The 21,190-nt window shown below is 46.1% G+C and overlaps 1 protein-coding gene across 1 annotated transcript in view; it reads left to right on the top strand.

Annotated features, from left to right (window-relative positions):
- pcsk7 (proprotein convertase subtilisin/kexin type 7) overlaps positions 1 to 21,190 on the top strand; it is a 225,747-nt gene that overhangs the window by 8,756 nt on the left and 195,801 nt on the right. The window contains exons 2-4 of the mRNA XM_043676630.2: positions 15,509 to 16,090; positions 17,672 to 17,806; positions 19,286 to 19,448. Of these exons, the coding sequence (XP_043532565.2) occupies positions 15,521 to 16,090; positions 17,672 to 17,806; positions 19,286 to 19,448 (868 nt within the window). The 5' untranslated portion in view covers positions 15,509 to 15,520. The remainder of the gene's footprint in view (positions 1 to 15,508; positions 16,091 to 17,671; positions 17,807 to 19,285; positions 19,449 to 21,190) is intronic.

Here is a 21,190-nt window from a genome sequence, read left to right as displayed (position 1 = left end):
TGTGGATGTTCAAGAAGGAACTTTATCACCACCTTTTCAAGGACAATACATTTTTCCCTAACTAGTATTGTCCGTGTGCTGTGAAAGAGTTCAGGTGAAAGCACGTTGGATAATGGGTTTGTTCCATGCTTTGTGTGTTTTGAGGACCATTTGTTCCCCCATTCTAAAGGAAATCAAGTCATTTCCATGAAGATTGGCATTTGCAGGTGTCATGTGGCATGCAAGTTAGAAACTAATTGTCCTGCTGTATGGTATTTCCCACTGCTGGATGCATATCTCCCATTCAGCTGAACATGTTTCACTTTAAGGTAGAATTGTTGTTGGCCTGAAGCCTGAAACACTGCTCAGTTCAATAGTTTCGAATTAATGTTTTTATTTACAATAGGTGAAGGTGTCACTTTCCAGCCATTTCAAGGTTCCTGTTCTCCATGCATGAGAAGATTTAAATTCACTCCCTTTACAAGTAACAGGCAGCTGTCACATGGCGGGTTGCAGATTGGCGCCTGTTATTCCCTTTGCTCTCAAATTGCTGTTCTTTTCCTGTCCTCGCCCACAATCTCACCCTCACTATTGAACTGTACCAGATCTGATGGTAGTGAATGTGTTCCTGAGTGAATCATTGCAGAGTTGGTGAGGGTTTGAGGGCGTCTCACTTACCTCGCAGCCAATTTGAACTTGAACTGGAGGAGAACTCCCACCAGATTCCTGTCTAGTCTCTAGTACTGTGGATGGGGTAAGTTCATGGTAAAGGGAAATTGAAATCCTTTATTACTTAAAAATGCTGGGGCCTCTTCTGCAATTTCTCATTTCCATATGCTTCACTTTCTACATGATACTATTAATGTGTTTATATATCCTTCAATTTTTTTTTTGCCCTTCGATCTTCCTCTTTTGGTCACATCATGGTCTTTCAAAATGATTTTATGACTTGTTGTCTAGTGACCCAATCTGATGGCAAGTTGACAAAGGGCAGTTGCTCGTTATTATGTTTTCGAACCAAGTGAATTCCTCTGTCTCTGATTTGGCCTTCTCTCTTTCCCACCTCCTCCGTTCGATCATAACGGGGTTTTTCATTATTAAAAACATCCTACTTGCTCATTCTGTGAGTGGTTAGCTGTCCTCCCACTGTGATCCTAAAATAACTAACACGCACATGTTCTCGACATCGTTAGAGAGGGCAATACAACTAAAACTTGGGGTTTGTGCATTTCAAGAGTAGTTCATGTCTGCAAAATTACTGAGGACATTATCTCATGGCCCATGTGGTTTCTCAGGTTAATTTCCAATCGCCAACAGTTGAAAATCAGACGCTCGTCTTAAAGTATATGGGTCAAGAGCTGGGTGGTCTTTTGCATTTTTTTGAGGGGTTTATTACCTCTGTGTCTTCATAGAGTGGGCTTCTCTATTTGAGTGAGGTGGAACGTCTCCTGTGTAATGACACAAATAAGGGTAGCCTGTATATTTTTAGCTATATTCACTCATGGGATGTGGGCATCGCTGGCTGGCCAGTGTTTATTGCCTGTCTCTGGTTGCCCTCTTGAGAAGGTGGTGGTGAGCTGCCTCCTTGAACTGCTGCTGCCCATCTGCTGTGGTAGACCCATGGAGCCTATGGGGAGGGAATTCCAGGATTTTGACCCAGTGACAGTGAAAAATACACAGGAGAATCAATTTCTATTCTAATGGCAGAGAATAGTTTATCCACAGTGACCTATTTAATGAGTCATACTTTTGTTCATTTCAACTACCCTTCCATTCTATTCAGTAGGGAAATGTTTCCGGGCAATAGGAACACTGCAGTCTGTAGATCTTTGGGTGCCATAAGCAATGCAATGGTGGGAGATCAGTGAATGTGTGTAGAGTGATTTGTCAACATCTCTTGATGTGATACATCGTTGAAACACTGGATTTCCCCTGGTTTCTCGGGTTGCCAAGCTTATATCTTGGGACAGTTTGTGACGGTAATGAGTTAAAACTGAAGAACAGACTTGTCCCTTGCCCCATATGAGTATGATATTTGGGTATTGCTGAAAAAAACACACTGTCAAATCTTTTGCCTCAGTCAAATCAGGGTCGTCTTGCCAAAAATCAGAACCTTTTTCTCATGATGTATGAATTGCCGTCCCTTTAAAATTGGGCATTCTTGAATCTATCCCAGTGAGTGCAAGATGAAAAGCTTTGGCATGTCTGTTTTCCTGTACGGGTGAACCCCAACGTGTGGACATATTCAGGAATGCAATTTGTTTGTGACTTGATAGCCTGTACTATCAGATGACTATTTGGAATAATATTCATTGTGTGGAGAATATTGTAGTTTTGTTGCAATTCATTAAAATTCCACCATTTACTGTTCAAGTGGCGCCATTCAACTTGTGACAATCTTCCTCTCGAATTTATTCTACCATGGGTCAGACACTGAACAATGCAGTGTCAAAAACCTGCTTTACATAGTTCTATCTTTGTTTGCAGAGTATGCAGTGTGTGTGTTTCTAGCACTGAGCTATTTCCAACACTCTTGTTAACCATCCCCTCTACCTCTCTCCCTTTTCTTTTAAAACAACCTTCTTTATTTATCCTATTGCTGTCACTGCTGTGGTTCCATGTTTGGTAAATACAACTGATCAGTCTCACCCCAGGACAGGTAACATGAAAGTACAGAAGATTCTGTTTATTTGGAGATACGTGGCAAGATTACTCAGCATTATTTGTGATCAAGGTTCAACAACTGTTGTTCTGGGAAAACATACCTGTTACTCCTTAAAGCTACATGCTATAAGTTAGAGTATGGGCAATGTCTATTTGGGGAGAAAGTGAGGTCTGCAGATGCTGGAGATCAGAGATGGAAATGTGTTGCTGGAAAAGTGCAGCAGGTCAGGCAGCATCTAGGGAACAGGAGAATCGACGTTTCGGGCATTAGCCCTGAAGAAGGGCTAATGCCCGAAACGTCGATTCTCCTGTTCCCTAGATGCTGCCTGACCTGCTGCGCTTTTCCAGCAACACATTTCCATCAATGTCTATTTGGGTCTGGTTGAGAATCAGGCTGGGTGGGTTATTCTCTGGAGGGTCAGTGTGGACTTGTAGGGCTGAAGGGCCTGTTTCCACATTGTAGGGATTCTGTGATTCACAGAGTTTGGTGGTCACATGCTCCATGTTCTTTTCTGTCACTTTACATTTGTTTTACCATTTCATAACTTAGCAATTTCCTTAGTCATTTTTATTTTCAAGGGTATAATGTACCCTATCTCATTGTCACTGACAATGGGTTGAAAATGTGTTGCTGGAAATGTGCAGCAGGTCAGGCAGCATCCAAGGAACAGGAGAATCGATGTTTCGGGCATAAGCCCTTCTTCAGGAATGAGGGAAGTGTGTCCAGCAGGCTAAAATAAAAGATAGGGAGGAGGGACTTGGGGGAGGGGCTTTAGAAATGCGATAGGTGGAGGGAGGTCAAGGTGAGGGTGATAGGCCGGAGTGGGGTGGGGGCGGAGAGGTCAAGAAGAAGATTGCAGGTTAGGAAGGCAGTGCTGAGTTCGAGGGATTTGACTGAGACAAGGTGGAGGGAGGGGAAATGAGGAAACTGGAGAAATCTGAGTTCATCCCTTGTGGTTGGAGGGTTCCCAGGCAGAAGATGAGGCGCTCTTCCTCCAACCGTTGTGTTGCCATGGTCTGGCGATGGAGGAGTCCAAGGACCTGCATGTCCTTGGTGGAGTGGGAGGGGGAGTTAAAGTGTTGGGCTACGGGGTGGTTGGGTTGGTTGGTCCGGGTGTCCCAGAGGTGTTCTCTGAAACTGTCAACCAGAGGAATAAGAAAGTGTGGCAAGACTAAAGGCAATGGCAAGTGATGAAGAAGTTGTTCAGTAGTGCAGTGTGAAAGATTAAAAGCAGGAAAGTAGAATGGAATAGAGTTTAGAAAGATCTGGTGATGGTGAAACCTTTGTTTTGGAATACGTTATAGGAAAGTCTGGATTCTTTGTTGCCTTCTCAGCATGAATCAGTACGTTTTTAGTTTAGTTCTTTTTTGGGAGAGCAGAATTCTGAGAAAATTTGGAAACCCTCCTGTAAGTTAACAAGTACGTTTGTGGAACAGGTTATAGCAGATGCCAGAGAAATGAATTTCCTTTCTCAGGGCATCTCTCAGCTGAAGAATGAAGGCAGATCTGAAATGACATCATCAATGAACAAAGTAAGGTGTGATGAATCAGTAAATATAATTAGGCCGTGGCAAAACTGATGCCTGAGCTGTCTGCCCCCACAATATCCGGGTGAGAAGATCCACATATCAAACCAGTTACAAGTTCACTTCCATTGCTGTGGATCTGGGGGTCACGAGTAAGTGGGAATATCTGATTTCCTGTGAGCAAGATGGCAATCAATGATTGTTTTGTGTTCACTGTTGCTGAGACACTCTTTTAACTTCATGCTTATTAATTGAATTGATGAGCACAGCGAGAAGCTTAATATCATACAGCACAGAGCAGTTGGCTGGCTAGGCAGTTTCAATATTCAATCACTTGACCACCATCAGTACAGTAGCAGCCGTGCGTACCACCTACAAGACGTACTGCAGCAATGCACCCAGGCTCCTTCAAGAGCACCTTCCAAACCCCTGCCCCCATGCAACGTGGAAGGACAAAGGGCAGCAGATACGTGGAAACACCACCACCTGCAAGTTTGCCTCCAAGTCATTCACCATCCTGACTTGGAAATAGATCGTCGTTCCTTAAGTGTTGCTGGGTCAAAATCCCAGAATTCCCTTCCTAATGGCGTTGTGGGTCTACCTACAGGATATGGACTGCAGTGGTTCAAGATGGCAGCTCACCACCATCTACTCAAGGGGCAACTAGGGTTGAGTAATAAAAGTTGGCCCAGCCAGCTCCCACAAGAGAATTAAAAAAAGAGGTCATGCACTTGGAAACCGAATTGCATTTCCTTTACTGCTACTCAGTCAGAATCCTGGAGCTCTCTTCCTTGCAGCATGGTGGTTATACCTACCTTCATCTACCCTGCATGGATTGCAGTGGTTCAAGAAGGCAGCTCACCACCACCTCGTTGAGGGCAATTAGGGATGAGCAATAAATGTTCACCTACCCTGTGATGCCCACATTCATGGCCCAGTTTTTTAAAGAAAGCAAATGGAACCATCTGCTGTAGAGGACTTTGAATCTATGTCCCTGGAGCTAGAGCAGGGGTCTTTGGATTCCTATTCAGTGACATTATCACTGCACCAACCCATAATGTTTGTTGTAATTGCTGAACACCAAGACCAGTGGTTCAGAACATGTGTAAGCGCTTTTTTTCCCAAGGCATCAAGATCGTCAGGGATTGCAATGAATATATTTCTGGCAATCAGTTGATTAGTCCAGAACCTCCACGGCATTAGGTAATTAGGTAACCAGCGGTTATTAGATAGGGATGATGTTGGAGAAATATGCCAGTGAATGCACAGTCAGAAGAATTTTCTTTTCAGTGATAATGTAACCATGAATTAAGAGAGGGAACATATAGATGGAGAGTGAGAAATTGCAGCTTCATTGTGGTTTGAGTGACACAAGAATTTGGATGTCAGCTGCACTGCTGTGCTAAACACAGACTCCATGTGAAATCAAATTATAATTAAAGATTTGCATTAATTTAGCAATTTTCACAATCATTTGATTTTGAAGTGCTTCGCAGCCAGTGAAGCGCTTTTTTGAAGTTAAGTCACTATCATAACATAGAATGCAGAACAAGTGCCTTTTGAGGTACTCCACAAACAAATTTGATTTGATTTATTATGACTGTCACGTGTACCATGGTACAGTAAAAATGTTGTCTGCGTGTTTTACAGGCAGATTGTACTATACAAGTACATCAGGGTGATGGAACAGAGTGCAGGATATAATGTTATGGCTACTGCGAATGTGCAGGGAGGCATCAACATTATCATTAAAGAGGACCATTCACAAGTCTGATAACAGCAGGGAAGAAGCTGTTCTTGAATCTGTTTGTACGTGCATACAAACTTATCTGTAGCCACTGCCCGATGGAAGAGAGTATAGCTGGGCTGACAGGGGTCTTTGATTATGTTGGTTGCTTTCCTGAGGCAGTGGGATTATGGATGAAATTAATGGATGGGAAGTTAGTTTGCAAGGTGGACTGGGCTGTGTTCACAACTCTTTGGAGTTTCCTTTCAGTCTTGGGAACAACAGTTGCCAAACCAACTGGTGAGAAATTGTTGTAATCACTGTTGAACAGATCTTTCGGATTTATGCTATTTTTCATGTCTAGTTAAATATTAAAAATGTCATGGTAAGAACAGCTGACAGCTTGTCATATCAGCAAGCTTTGTGTTCTTAAAGCTAACCTAGTTAAAATCTGATTTAAGACGTCTTGTGGATGATACTTTTATCTGTTTTCCTTCTTAAATGCACCTGTAACCAGATTCAAAAAATCCTCACTGCACTGTATTACTTTGCAATGCAGTTGTAGCAGAATATGGCATTCAATTTGTGCACAATAGTTTTTGATAAGCAGTCATTGTAACAAACACTACATTGGACAAACAGGCAGAAAACTAGCCACTAGGATACATGAACATCAACTAGCCACAAAAAGACATGACCCACTCTCACTAGTTTCCTTACATACAGATGAGGAAGGACACCACTTAGACTGGGACAACACACACGAGAATTCCAAGAAGCATGGTATTCCAACTGGAACTCTGTCAACAAACACATTGACTTGGACCACATTTACCACTCTCTGAGAAAAAGAGCAGGAACTGACGTCACCACAGGAAATGACATCACCAACCCAATGAAATCTAAACACATAAATAGAAAGCGGGTCACTAACACCAACGCTTCATCCAGAGACTCACTGATGACGTTACCTAGTATGGTGACAAAACGTCTGAAAACGAACCTTCCAGCTCAGCGAGCAAATTTACACCCAGAACCTCAACCTGAGCTACAAATCTTCTCAAAACTCGCTAGTCAGTGAAATGCATGTCCCACCCAGTGGATCTGTTTAGAGGTTGTCGGTGGCGGATGAGCTGATGTGAGGTCCGCCACTGGAAATCGTGCTGTCGGCTTTTTTATAAATAGTGTCTTTTGATGTTTGCTTGAATCCCTGAAACAGGCAAGGCCAATTCCTGTTTATTGCTCCATTCTAAGTAGCCGTGTTTCTGATTTAATGCAGCACTCTCTCAGTATCGCAGCCGAGGTAATACTGGGTTCCCAAGGCACTGAGACCATTGGTGCAAGTTGCTACTTTCATTTTTTTGCCTGCAGAGGACAGGAAACCACCATTTTGACCACAAACCAAAAAAAAAGGCTGGTGAAGTCAGCCCACAGACCAGGAAAATCCCCACCCCCAGTAAGATTTGCTGCTTTCACCAGCCCAGGTGTGGCTGCACATTGGGTGAGTGGGTTGGTGAGCAGGAAGTTAGACTGAAGATGATCAGTCAGGGTTCCTGCATTGGCTACTGAGAATAACTCTTACTGGTTTTTGTATTACAGTGTTCCAAGTTGCCTCTTATTGTGAGCAAATATAGATCCCAACATTGAGTGTACAATTCTTCTTTAAGCATGAACTCTTCCTCCCAGATCATCATGAAATTATCATAGAATCCTTACAGTGTGGAAACTGGCCATTTGGTCCAACACGTCCACACTGACCCTCCGAAGAGTAACCCACCCAGACCCATTCTCCTATCTTATTGCCCTACATTTACCCCTGACTAATGGCCCTAGCCTATACATCCCTGAGCACTACGGGTAATTTAACATGGCCATAACCTGCACATCTTTGGACTGTAGGAGGAAACCTAAACACTCGGAGGAAACTCATGCAGACACGGAGAGAACATGCAAACTCCACACACAGACACTCACCCAAGGCTGGGATTGAACCTGGGCCCCTGGTGCTAGTAGGATGTGACAGTTGTTGGTGTTCAGCATTCCCTGGTTACCCTTAGAAAGTAGCAGTGAGGTAGATGGATAGGTTCAATGTTTCAAGGTCTAGTCACTGTGTTGTTTCACCCTGGAATATGTTCTTTACATTTGCTGCGTTACGTAGCTGTATTTATTTTAAGAAAAAAAAAATTCGGGTTCAAAGTTTGATGCTCTGTAGGTTGTGATCCTGACTGGGAGATTTGTTCTTGCACCAGGATCCCTATCTTTGCAAGCACCACCTCGGATTATTCACTTCCGGCCCTGTAGATGAGCTGGATTTCCTACGTTTATTCTTTCCTTGGGTGTGTGTCTGCATGAGCCACAGGAGGGGTGGAAGGGGGGCATGGGGGTTGCTTGTCCATCAAGTTAGTGACACCCAGAGCCCTGTGACCAAATGCATCCAGTCACAGAGCCCCCTGCAGTGCAGATAGAGGCCATTCAGCCCAGCAAGTTGGCGGCTAGCCCTCAACCCTCCACCCTGCTCTCCACATGTGAGATACAGACCTCCTTTAAATTTAATTGTTGAATTGCTTCATTTCTAACCGATGGTAGGATGTGGGAGTTGCTGGTATTTGGCAACCCTTGCTTACCTTTCGGAAGTGGCAGTGGGCTGAAAGCTGGATCTGTCGCAGTCCACATGGTGTATGCCTCACTGGGTGCCCGTGGTGGAGGTGTGAGGGCATGATGTTTAAGCTGGTAGGTAGCATACCAACATTAATGAACAGCTGAAACTAGGCCACAGTTTTAAACGTGAACTCGGCAACTATTGATGAACTTTCACCCCGATTCCACAGTAGGTAATTGTTCCTTTTTTTTTCCCCTCTTGATTCTGAGAGTAACCGCGTTGTATTTTTTCAAACCAGGGGATGAGCACGTTGACTGCAAAAAAATTTCCTTTTGTGGTTTTGTTGACGCAGAATGACCATGAAAGGTTATAATAGTCATGAGGTGACTGATGATGATCCCTTTTTGACTGAGAGCTGCTACCTTTGTTATCTGTAGTGTAAGGAATGTGTAGTTGTTCATCTGGAGCTGATCGACAGTTGCTGCCTATCTCTGTTTCCATCAGGTTTCTGTGTGGAGGTGAGTTGGCCTGTATGTAAAATCAGAGACATGAGAGGGATTGCAGCAATGCAGCACAAAGCTCTGAAGCTTTCCAGGGCTCTAGTGGAATGTTGCCTCAGTGAAGGAGGGGAGAGGTCCCAAACTAAACTATACTCACTCTCCCCTTTCTCAGAGAGGAGGAGGTGATCCAGATGTGCCCTCCCCAAGGTTGCCCGAGCCCAAGCCTATTTCATCATCTTGTGGTGAAGTCACCATAGTCCTACCAGATAATAAGGCTTGCTCCCTTGTGAGGTATTGGTGGTATTTTCTCCTGGGGGTCACCATACCTCAGGCAAAGGGAGATATTGAGAAAGACAATCCTTCATGGTGACCTCAGCTGGTGTGGGAATTGAACCCACACTGATAGCATCACTGTGCGTCACAAACCAGCAGTCCAGCCAACTGAGCTAACCGACCCCCAGCACCTTGTGCCTAGGAGCCAGGATAAGGGCTCTTTCATGTTCAGATAAAGGAGGCAGTGACCGTCTAATATACAGTTCTGGTCACTGCTCCATAGGAAATATGTGACAGAGAGAATACAGAGATGTACAAGGATGTGGGTGGCACGGTGGTTAGCACTGCTGCCTCACAGCACCAGGGACGCGGGTTTGCTTTTAGTCTTGGGTGACTGTCTGTGTGGAGTTTGTACATTCTCTCCGTGTCTGTGCAGGTTTCCTCTGGGTGCTCCGGTTTCCTCCCACAGTCCAAGGATTTGCAGTTTTGGTGAATTGGCCACTGGGAATGCAGGGTTACAGGGAGAGGGTAGCAGGGTGTGCCTGGGTGGGTTGCTCTTCGGAGGGTCAGTGCAGACTTGATGGGCTGAGTGGCCTCTTTTTGTGCTGTACGGATTCTTATGATGTTTCCTGGAGTGAGACTTCCAGTTATTTGGAAAGTTTGAACAGACTGAGGTTGCTTCTTTTCTGAGGAGATTAATGTAATTTTACACTCTTCACAAGGGGTCTAGTGGAGTGGATAGGAAGGTCCCATTCCCTATGTTGAAGGTTTCAACCCGATAGTAGAAGATTTGAAGGGATTTAAGGAGAAATGTTTGCACGATAGAATGTGCTGTCTGATAAAGTGGCAGAGGCAGAAAACCTCATAACATTTTAAAAAGTACTTTGATAAGGACTCTGAGTGCAATGACCAACAAAGCTGCAATCCCAAAGCTGGATGGCTGATTGACTCTATGGGCTGAGTGGCCTCACTCTGTGTTGTGCATTTTTCTCTGATTCTGTGACTAAGAAAATTGGGAAGAAACAAGGTCTGTGTCTTTCTTTTATGGAAAATAAAAGTGCAGTAAAAGGTAATCAAGTTCCCGAATACAAGAGCAAGACACTATGGATACTGCAAATCTGAAATAAGATGAGAACTGTTGAGGAAGTGTGATGACAACAGTGGAGAGAGAGAAACAGAGTTAACATCTTAGACCCTCAATTCTGATGAAGACCTGAAAATGCACATTACCTGGGATTTCATCCTTGCCTCAACATCCAGGCACAGATATTAAATCCAGTACCTTATTTTTAAATGATCCACAAATTTCTTTGATTTAAACAGCAAGTAGTTTTGACCCAATATGTGGCTAATGTGTAAAATTTAATGGAAAGTGCATGCAGTTTTTATTCCGTGAACATGTGACCTTCAAAAATACTCAGCGATTTGATTATAGGCTGTGGCCGCAAGAAAGGACCCTGCTTTGAGCCATTTGGGCCATTAAAGCAAAAATAAATTGTGTTTTTATGGTGTTTTGGATGTCCGTACAGTCAGTGAATTATTTCTGAAGGGTAGTGACACGAACAGCTGTGTTTAAAGGTGGTGTCGATTTGACTAAATATTAGCTGCTCTTTGAATATCACCACCAGGGGGAGCATGAGTCCACATTATACCGTCTCGAACAAAAGTTGACACCTTCAACAATGTAGCACTACATCTGCACTGTACTTGCATTCAAATATCCACAGTAACCAGCATTTATATAGTGCCTTTTAAAGCTATTAAAAATGACCTAACCACATTCCTGATGAAGGGCTTATGCCCGAAACATTGACTCTCCTGCTACTCGGATGCTGCCTGACCGGTTGTGTTTTTCCAGCTCCACACTTCTTGACTCTGATCTCCAGCATCTGCAGTCCCTCACTTTCTCCTGACCCGCATCACCCCTAGCAAAAACAGAAATTGCTGTGAAAACTCAGGAGGTCTGGCGGCGTTTGTGGAGAGAAAGCAGAGTTAACATTGACCCTGCTAGGTTTGTGATTGTGGCTAGGAAAGGGGTTGGTAGATAAATTGAAGGTGGGAGGGAGGGAGGATTGAATGATAGGTGGAGACAGAGCCCAGAGAAGGGGAACTACGCTTGGACAGACAAAGGAATGATTAAAGGTCAGCCTAGGACAGTCATGATGTGGAGGTGCCGGTGTTGGACTGGGTTTAAAAATCACACAACACCAGGTAATAGTCCAACAGTCTTATTTGAAATCATGAGCTTTCGGAGCAATGCTCCCTCGTCAGGAGATTCCGTAGCTGCTAGTGGGAACTATTAGTAGCTGACAATGTTTGTGGAGGCAGCCTATGTGACAAGGCCTGGTGTCTGGGTGTGGGTAAGGATGTGGAGGGAAGGTGCTCAGGCCCGGAAATTATTGAACTCAATATTGAGTCCTGAAGGCCGCGGGGTCCCCAAATGGAAAATGAGATACTGTTCTTCCAGCTCACGCTGAGCTTCGCTGGAGCAGTGCAGCAAGCCTGAGACTGAGATGTAGGCCAGGGAACAGGGTGGTGTATTGAAATGGCAGATGACTGGAAGTTTAGCATCATTTTGCGGATAGAACATAAGCGTTCCGTAAAGTGGTCACCCAGTTTACATTTTTATCTCCCCAGTGTAGAGGAGACCACATTGTGAGCAACGAATGCAGTAGACTAGATTTAGTGAAGTGAGTGGCTGGAACCTTGGATAGTGGGGACGGAGGAAGTAAACAGGCTAGTGTTACACTCTCTGTGATTCCATGGGAAGGTACTGTGGGGGTGCGAGGACATGATGGGACAGGAGGAGGAGTGGACCAGGGCGTCCCGGATGGAATAGTCCCTGCGGAAGGCTGACCAGGGAAAGGAGGGGAAAATGTGTCCGGTGGTGGCATCTCGCTGGAGGTGGCGGAAATGTCAGCTAATTATTCATTGGATGTGGACGGCAGTCGGTGATGTCAAAGGGCACCCTGTCACTGTTGTGGGAGGGAAGAGAAGGGCTGAGGGCAGAAATACAGGAGATGGGTCAGACCCGGCTCAGCAACGGTGACGAGGAATTCTCGGTTGAGGAAGAAGGTGGACATTTTAGAGGCTCCCTTGTGGAGGCTGGCATCATCAGCACAGATGAGGTGGAGAAACAGAGAATAGAGTAGTCTTTACAGGAAACAGGGTGTAAGGATGTACTGTGGAGGTCAGTGGGCTTGTAGGGGATATCGGTGACCAGCCTATCCCTAGAAATGGAAACAGCGATGTCGAGGAAAGGAGGCATTCGAGATGGACCAGGTGAAGGTGAGAGTGGGGTGGAAATTGAAGGTGTGAGTGCCAATGGTGGAGTGGTTTGGAACTGGCGATGAACAAAGACCAGACTTGGACGAATGTTGTAGGGCTGAATGTGGTTAGGGAACTAGGAAGGGGGCAAGGCCAGGAAGGCATTTGAAAATCAGGATATGGGGAATGGTCAGGCTGGCAGCAGTGTGGGGTGCCGGATGTGGGGCCCATCAGTGAACTAGACGTGGTCTGAGTGTGTTGGCTCAAGTGGAAAATGACAGATTTGTTGGGGAAGCACTGATGTAATCAAATGTATAAGTAAGAGAGATTCTGATCAGGGTTTTGATAGCTGCTGCGTTTAGGTTTTGAGCAGAGTCTGGTTGCGCTGTTGAAGTGGAAGTCCCCAGTTGTCTTGACAGAGCTGCTTGGAAACTCATCTCCCAGTCAGAGAGCATGTTGACCCATAACTAGCAATCCCCCTCCCAGCGATCAGGGAGCAGGGTGGAACCAGTGACAACCGATCAGAATTTGTCATGGGGACTGAAGCCGACTGTTTCAGTCTAGCCAACCTCTCCTTTAGGCGGAGGAAGTTCCAGGTCGGGAGAGGCAGTGAGAGAAATCCAAGATGGTATTCCAGTGGAATCTGCCACACTCCCATTGGATTCTGCAGGTGGGGCATTGTGTAAATGAGTAACAGGAAGGGGCCAAGCTGAAATCCTCATGGTCTCTGAAAAGAATAATGCAGACGAGAAACCGTTGGAGGTGATTTTTCTCGTGATAACTTTTAAATACGTTTTGTGCAGGGATGAATGTGTTAAAAGTCCTAATCGCTGATGAAGGAGCAGCGCTCTGAAAGGTTGTGATTTCAAATAAACCTGTTGGACTGTAAACTGGTGTAGTGTGACTTTTGACCTTGTCCACCCCAGTCTAACACCGGAATCTCCACATGGTAAGAGTCCTGGTGACCTAGAGGTTGACAATACAGCCCTTCGGCCCACCGAGTCTGTGCCAATTAAAAACTACCACCCAACTATTCCAAACCCCCTTTGTCTTGACTCAAAGTCTTGTATGCCTTGGCATGGCTAATCCACACCTGCATAGTTGATTTGATTAGATTAGATTAGATTAGATTCCCTACAATGCGGAAACAGGCCCTTCGGCCCAACAAGTCCACACCGACCCTCCGAAGAGTAACCCACCCAGACCCATTTCCCTCTGACGAATGCACCTAATACTATGGGCCATTTAGCATGGCCAATTCACCTGACCTGCACATCTTTGGACTGTGGGAGGAAACCGGAGCACCCGGAGGAAACCGACACAGACACTGGGAGAATGTGCAAACTCCATACAGTCACCCAAAGCTGAGAATTGAACTTTGGACCCTGGTTCTGTGAGGCAGCAGTGCTATCCACTGAGCCACTGTGCTGCCCCAAAAATAAATATTCTTGACACAATATGATTAGATTATGATTAATCTAATCATAATATTATTATGATTAGAATATGATTAGATTACTTACAATGTGGAAATAGGCCCTTCAGCCCAACAAGTCTACACTGACCCTCCAAAGAGCAACCCGCCCAGACACATTCCCTTACATTTCGACCCCTTCACCTAACACTATGGGCAATTTAGCATGGCCAATTCACCTAACCTGCTCATCTTTGGACTGTGGGAGGAAACCCACGCAGACACAGGGAGAATGTGCAAACTCCACACAGACAGTCGCCTGATTTTTGAGCGTTCTGTGTGTTTCTGCCTCTGCACTAGTGGGTTCCAGACTCTTGTCACCCTCCGGATGAAAATGTTTATCCTCACATCCCCTCTAAATTTCCCACCCCTTACTTCAATCTATGTCCACCCCACACCCTCTACACACCTCCCAACCTTCCGAGTCATTGATCCCTTTGTCAAGGGGAGAAAGTTTCTTCTTATCTACAACACCCCCATCAATTCCCTCTGTTCTGAGGAAAACAACTCTAGTTAAGTCCATTCTCTCTTCAGAAATAAGGCTCTCTAGCCCAGGCGACATCTTGGTAAATCTCCGAAACTTTAGATGCCATACTGACGAGGCCAGCATTTGCCCATTCCTGCCATCTTGAGAAGGTGGTAACAAACTGCCTTCTATAAACACTGTTAGCGAATGGACAGTGATGTAGAATTCCTGCAGTGCAGATAGAGGCCATTCAGTCCATCAAGCCTGCACTGACTCTCCAAAGGGCCTCCCACTCAGAACCACATCCTCCACCTTATCCCCATGGCTAACCCGCCTAGCCTGCATGCCCCTGGACACTACATTTCAATTTAGCTTGGCCAATGCACCAAACCTGCACATTGTTGGACTGTGAGAGGAAACCAGATCACCTGGAGGAAACCCACCGAGACACAGGAGAGAATGTGCAAACTCCACCTGGATAGTTGCCCGAGGCTGGAATTGAACCCGGGTCCTGGGCATTGTGAGGCAGCAGAACTAACCACTGAACCGCTGTTCCACACCAGGATAGATGAGACAGAAATGGATATGCAGGTCAGCCCAGAATCTGTGCTTAATTTCCGAAAGTTCATTCCTGAAGGGCCTGCCTCTCACAGGATTGAGGAGACTGGAGTAGACTGTAAGGGTTACGGGGTAGTTGTCAGAAATTGAGAGAAATTTGAGATGTCTGATGAAGTGTATCGCACACAAGGTGGGAACAGGTTGGTTCAATATGAGACAGTAAGGACTGCAGATGCTGGAAGTCAGAGTCAATAGATGTGAAGCTGGGAAAAACATAACCGGTCAGACGGCATCCGAGGAGCAGGAAAGTCAATGTTCTGACCTGAAACTCTGCTTTTCCAGCTTCACAACTATTCATTCCATATGACACTGGCATCATGAATATCGTCGGGTCTTGTGATAACAATAGTGGCTGGGTGTGTTTTTACATCCGATTTCATTCCCGCTATTTATTGTGACTCCTCTTGACTTGCAGTGATCGGATCTGATGCAGAATCTGAAGTGGACGTTGTCAATATGGCGAGCCGTGATGGGGACCCTACTGCCAACCTGCTTGTGCCTCTCCCTAGTAACTGTTTGGTTACCGCTGGTTACTAGGAATGGGTTTGCCAAGGCCTTGAAGATTGAGAGTTTGGGGTGCGATCCTGGGTCAGACAACAAGGGGGCACACACTGATGAAGCTGCCCGGGCCAGGACTGGGCTGTCGGACACTGGAGCGGGCACATTGACGTGGGCCGTGCACCTGACCCTGGCAGAGGGGGCGAGCGGCCGGGAGGAGGGGTCGCTGGATGAGCTCGCAGATGAGCTGGCACGGGCCACGGGTCTCGAGAACCAGGGTCAGATTGGAGAGTTGACTGGCCACTACCTCTTTGCCGTCCCCCAGCACAGACGGAACCGCCGGGGTCTTGAGGGGGAGACCGAGAGGATTCGGAAATCCATCGAGGCCGTCTTTGCTGGGCACGGCCGTGTCCGGTGGCACGCTGAACAGAAGCTGCTGAAACGTTCCAAACGCAGTCTGCATTTCAATGACCCGCAGTACCCCCTCCAGTGGCATCTGGTAAGTGTACGGGCCCAGCATAATCCAATCCGTGACTGTGCCCAGTAACGTGGTAATGGGTCAAAAGGTGTGGTGCTGAAAAAGCACAGCCGTTTAGGCTGTTACTGGCACCATTGAACTGAGAGGGTTGCCAGGCTTTTCAGCCCTGATTATAATGACATGCTGACTACTTGCCCAGGTACTTTTAAAGGATGTGAGAACCTCCCCTCTCCCACTCTCCCTGGCAGCGCATTCCAGACCGTCACCAACCCCTGGGTAAAAGAGTTTTCCCTCACATGCCCCCCTCCCCCCAATGACAATAGACAATAGGTGCGGAGGTAGGCCATTCAGCCCTTCGAGCCAGAACCACCATTTGTGATGATCGTGACTGATCATCCACACCTTGTACACCTCAGTCAGATCAGCCCTCAGTCTCCTCTGCTCCGGTGAAAGCAACCCAAACTGATTGAACTTTTCCTCATAAATTTCCCCACCCCAGGCAGCATCCTAGTGAATCTCCTTTGCAAACCTTCTCCAATGCAGTCACACCCTTCCTATGATATCGCGCCAGAACTGTGCACACCATACTCTAGCTGTGGTCTCACCAACGTTCGATGCAACTCCAACATGACCTGCCTTCTTTTGTAATCTGTGCTACGATTGATAGAGTCGAATGCCCCGCATGCCTTTTCTCACCACCTTACTAACATTCCTGTCTGCCTTCAGAGATCTATTGGCCAGCACACCAAGGTCTCTTTGATCCACAGAATTTCTGGTTCACCGAATACTTTCTTGTCAAATTACTCCATCCATACTATATCCCCTCACCCTTTTCAGGGTTGAATTCTATCTGCCACTTACCTGCCCATTGGACCATCCTGTTTATGTCCTTCTGTAGCCCAAAACACTTGCCCTCGCTGTTACCCTCCCACCCCGGTCACTTATGTTTTAATGACAAACAATAGGGAGCCCAGCACAGACTCTTGTGGTTCATCACTAGATACTGGCTTTCAGGCACAATCCCTCTGTCGTCACCCTCTGTCTTCTACAACCCCTCTGTCATCACTCTCTGTCTGCCTCCTACAAGTTAGCCAAATTTTGAATCCAATTTCCTGGGTGAGACTTGAACCCAGAATTGTCTGACCCTGAGGACCGTGCTTCAGCTGAACCCCTCAGATAAGACAGTAAGACAAAGGAGCAGAAATTAGGTAGTTCAGCCCATCGAGTCTATGCATCATTCAATCATGGCTGATAAGTTTCTCAACCCCATTCTCCCACTTTCTCCCCGTAACCCTTGATCTCCTTGACAATCAAGAACCTCTCTATCTCTGTCTTAAATATACTTATTGATGTGGCCTGCACAGCGTGCTGTGGCTGTGAATTCCACAGATCTAAAATCACTTGCCAATTCTAGGCTGCGGGCTGTTCTTGAAAAGGATTTGCCCGAATGTCTTTCCTTGGTTGTTTCTGAGAGACGATTTTGAGCCAGTTCTGTCAGTCGTTCGTTTGTTGATGCGGTTCACGGGGTGTTTTTGTCCTGAGAGATTGACACTTGGCAGAATGTGTTCACATGTTAAACAGACGATGTTCGTCCTCTTGCAGCACAACCGGAGAAAGCTTGGGATGGACATCAACGTGACAGGAGTGTGGGAACACAATGTGACGGGGGAAGGAGTCACGGTGGTGGTCGTCGATGATGGCGTTGAATACACTGTCCAGGACATACAAGCAAACTACGTAAGTTGTTGGTCACTAAGAGGAAACTGGATATTTTATAGAAGAGACAAAGTGATAGTTGGATGCACTGGTACAGCTGTGAGGTCAGGCTCTGACAATCTTGAACAGGAGAGAATCTAACCATCACCCCTTGCCATTTAATAGCATCGCCAGCACTGAATCCCCCAGTGTCAACGTCCTGAGGGCTACCATTGACCAGATACTGAACTGACTGTGACGACAAGAGCAGGTCAGAGGCTAGGAGTCCTGCTGTGAGTAGCTCACCTCCTGACTCACCAAAGTCTGTCCCCATCTACAAGGCAGGTGTATGATGGAATGTGCCCCACTTGCCTGGGTGCTGCTCCAGTAACACTCAGGAAGCTTGGCACCATCCTGGACAAAGCAGCCTGCTGGGTTAACACCACATCCACAAGCATCCACTCCCTCCACCCAACAATGCCCAGGGACAGCAGTGAGTACCATTGACAAGGGGTTGGTGGGTGTGGAACAGTGCAGCAACACCATGCACTCTCAATGTTTCAAAAAAAAAAGCAACCCATCCCACACTCCGATACTCAACAGACTCCAACTGTCTTTGTTATCACCGCCAAAAAGATGATAATCGTGTGTCGTGCAATCCTGCAGCACAGGATGGTCACACGGAAGTGCTTATATAAACAGCCAATTGTTTTGTGTGTGTTTCACATTGTGAGAAGGGCAAAGTTCACAGTGCAGACTGCACTGAGTTCAAATGAGTCATAAAGATGATAAGGTTCCCCATCAGTCTCCCAACTCCATAGTGAGCCCCTTTTTAAAACCATCCAGTGACCCTCGTATCGTCTTTGGTTTATCCGCCGTGATCATCTCGGGCTCAGTGGGGAGCATGCTTGCCTTGGAGCCAGAGGGTTGTAAGTTCCAGTCCCGCTTTAGAGACACTCTAGTGGACAAAATGGAACCCGGAAGCTGCAGCAGCAGCAGCAGCACCGTGAGAGTGCCGCACTGTCAAAGGAGCTGACTCTGAGATCGGGAGGACTGCAGATGCTGGAGAAATCAGAGTCGAAAAGTGTGGCGCTGGAAAAGCACAGCAGGTCAGACAGCATCCAAGGAGCAGGAGAGTCAACGTTTCGAGCATAACTCCTTGATGAAGGACTTAGCTCCCGATTTAACATGCAAATAGAGCTTTCTGATGGAGGGGTTTATGGGTAGAATGAGATTGGATTTGGTTGGGAGGTCCTCTGACCAATGTTTATATCTCAACCAATATCACTAAACCAGGTTTATCCCCTTGTGCTGACGCGGCTGTTTTGCGAGCTTGCTGGGCACAGGCGCAATTCCCATTTTCCAACAGTGGCTACACTTTGCAAAGTCAATTCATTCAAAATCAAGCATTTTCGGATGTCCTGAAGTCATGAAAAGTGCTACATAAAAGCAAGTTTAGTTTTGATGGGGATGTAATTAATGCAGTGGTTAATGCTGGGTTTTCTTTTTCCAATTTACCAGTCTCCAGAGGGCAGTTATGATCTGAACTCCAACGATCCAGATCCCATGCCTCACCCTGATGAACACAGTGATAATCATCACGGGACTCGGTGCGCGGGCGAAATTGCTGCAGCCCCGAACAATTTCTGTGCGGTTGGTGTGGCGTATGGAAGCCGTATTGCAGGTAGTTTAGTTTCTTCCCAAAAGAAAATATGTTTGAGCAATAAGTATGACTGTTGTTGTCTCCAGCAGATCAGTTTCCCTCTCTTTATCCTCCTTTCCTTTCCCCCTGTGTGACCGAGATGGCCAGCTACAGCTGATTTTATCCGATGTTGTGCCTTGGCCGAGTCAGGTCTCAGCTACTTTCACGAGTATCAGAAAAACCGAGGCAGTGAGTGTGAGAGGTTTGGGTTGGTCATCACTCTATGAGCCTTCCCCGCTTCAGTGTGACTGGGAGCGGGAACTTGGTAGGGATATTGAGTCAGTAGCTTTGTACTCAATCGACCTAGCCAGCTCGTTACCTTAAAGAAGTGCCAATACTGTAAGCATCAGAAATTGCTGGAGAAATGCAGTGGGTCAGTGCAGAGAGAAACATTTTGAATCCATTCTGGACTTGAAATGTGGACTCTGATTCTCACTTCATGAATGCTGCCAGACCAGCTGATTTCTCCAGCTCCCTCTGGTTTTATTTGCTTCAGCCAGCTTAGTCCTTGCTGCACTGCAAGCTGTTAATGGAATTTGAAATGAGAGGCTGATTCCTATCCTCAAATATTGCTCTTGATAAAAGATTTCCCCCTCACACCCAGTACATTCACCCAGTGAACTGTGCCCTGACAACAGAAGTCGGTCTCTTCCCGATCTCACTTTTAGCAAAATGACTCATCACTCGGAAAGGTGTAAACGATAAATGCGGCAAATTGATAGTGGTAAATTCTGCATGGTTAATATGATCGCTTTTAATGTAATATCGAAAGGGGCAGTGTGTTTTTGATCTGGACTGTTACTCCACAATTAAATTGTTGGTGAAATTCAGGTCAAAGAGGCAGCTTGCTTATCCAACTGGTGAAGTGACCGGAAGGAAAGTTAATTTTCAGATGTGGAGACGTGTGCAGTGATGTCGTGTATAAGAGTGACCTGTTCCTACTCCTGTCCTTCTGTTCCCCAGGAGCCAGCATTGGAACCCGCTGTTTAAATTGTGTACGTTTGACGTTCTGGTGGCTCAGTGAATGTTATGTTGAGTTGGGTTGTGAACAGTCTTGAAAAGCTGTCAACAGTGGATCAGGAGACAGCTGGGAAACACCGTGACTGAGTGAAGAGAGAGAGAGTTTGGCAGGGCGTAAGATCAGGGTTGGTAGAGTTCTCCCACACAGACATTCGAGAAGAGTGAGTGATGGTCACGGCTTTCCAGGCTGCGGAATGAATGAGAATATAAATAATGACAATGGAGAGCTGTTGTTGTAGTGTCTTTCCCTCTGGACCAGGGTTCAGGCCCCACCTACTCCTGAGGTGTGTCATAACAGATTGATTCAAAATATCTGTAAACAACAACAACTTGCATTTATAAAGCAAGAAAATTTATGAATTGGGAACAGACCATTCAGCCCCTCCAGCCATTCTGTAAGATCTTGATTGATCTGGTTGTGATCTCCATTCCGCTTTATCACCTACTCCCCCTCTTTTTCATCCCCCCCACTCCCCACCAAAAACATGTCTCACTAATGAGTCAAAACAAATCTCCCTTTGCTGTAAAGTGTTCAACGTCCCCTGCTTCCACCGATCTTTGGAGAAGACAATTCAAAAGAGTTGAGACCCTCCTTGAGTGAGCAAACATTTACTTAATTTCCACCTGAAATGGTAGACCTTTTTATTTTATAACTTTGTACCCTAGCTCTCCTGTCCCATGAGGGGGTGGGGGGAAGATTCGTT

The sequence above is a fragment of the Chiloscyllium plagiosum genome, unplaced genomic scaffold (assembly GCF_037043375.1).
Source record: "Chiloscyllium plagiosum isolate Xiang-an unplaced genomic scaffold, Cpla_swu_hap1 HiC_scaffold_29, whole genome shotgun sequence".
NCBI classification, from domain to species: Eukaryota; Metazoa; Chordata; class Chondrichthyes; order Orectolobiformes; family Hemiscylliidae; genus Chiloscyllium; species Chiloscyllium plagiosum.
The sequence above is the reverse complement of the archived record's forward strand: the minus strand, read 5'-3'. Positions and strand labels throughout refer to the sequence as shown.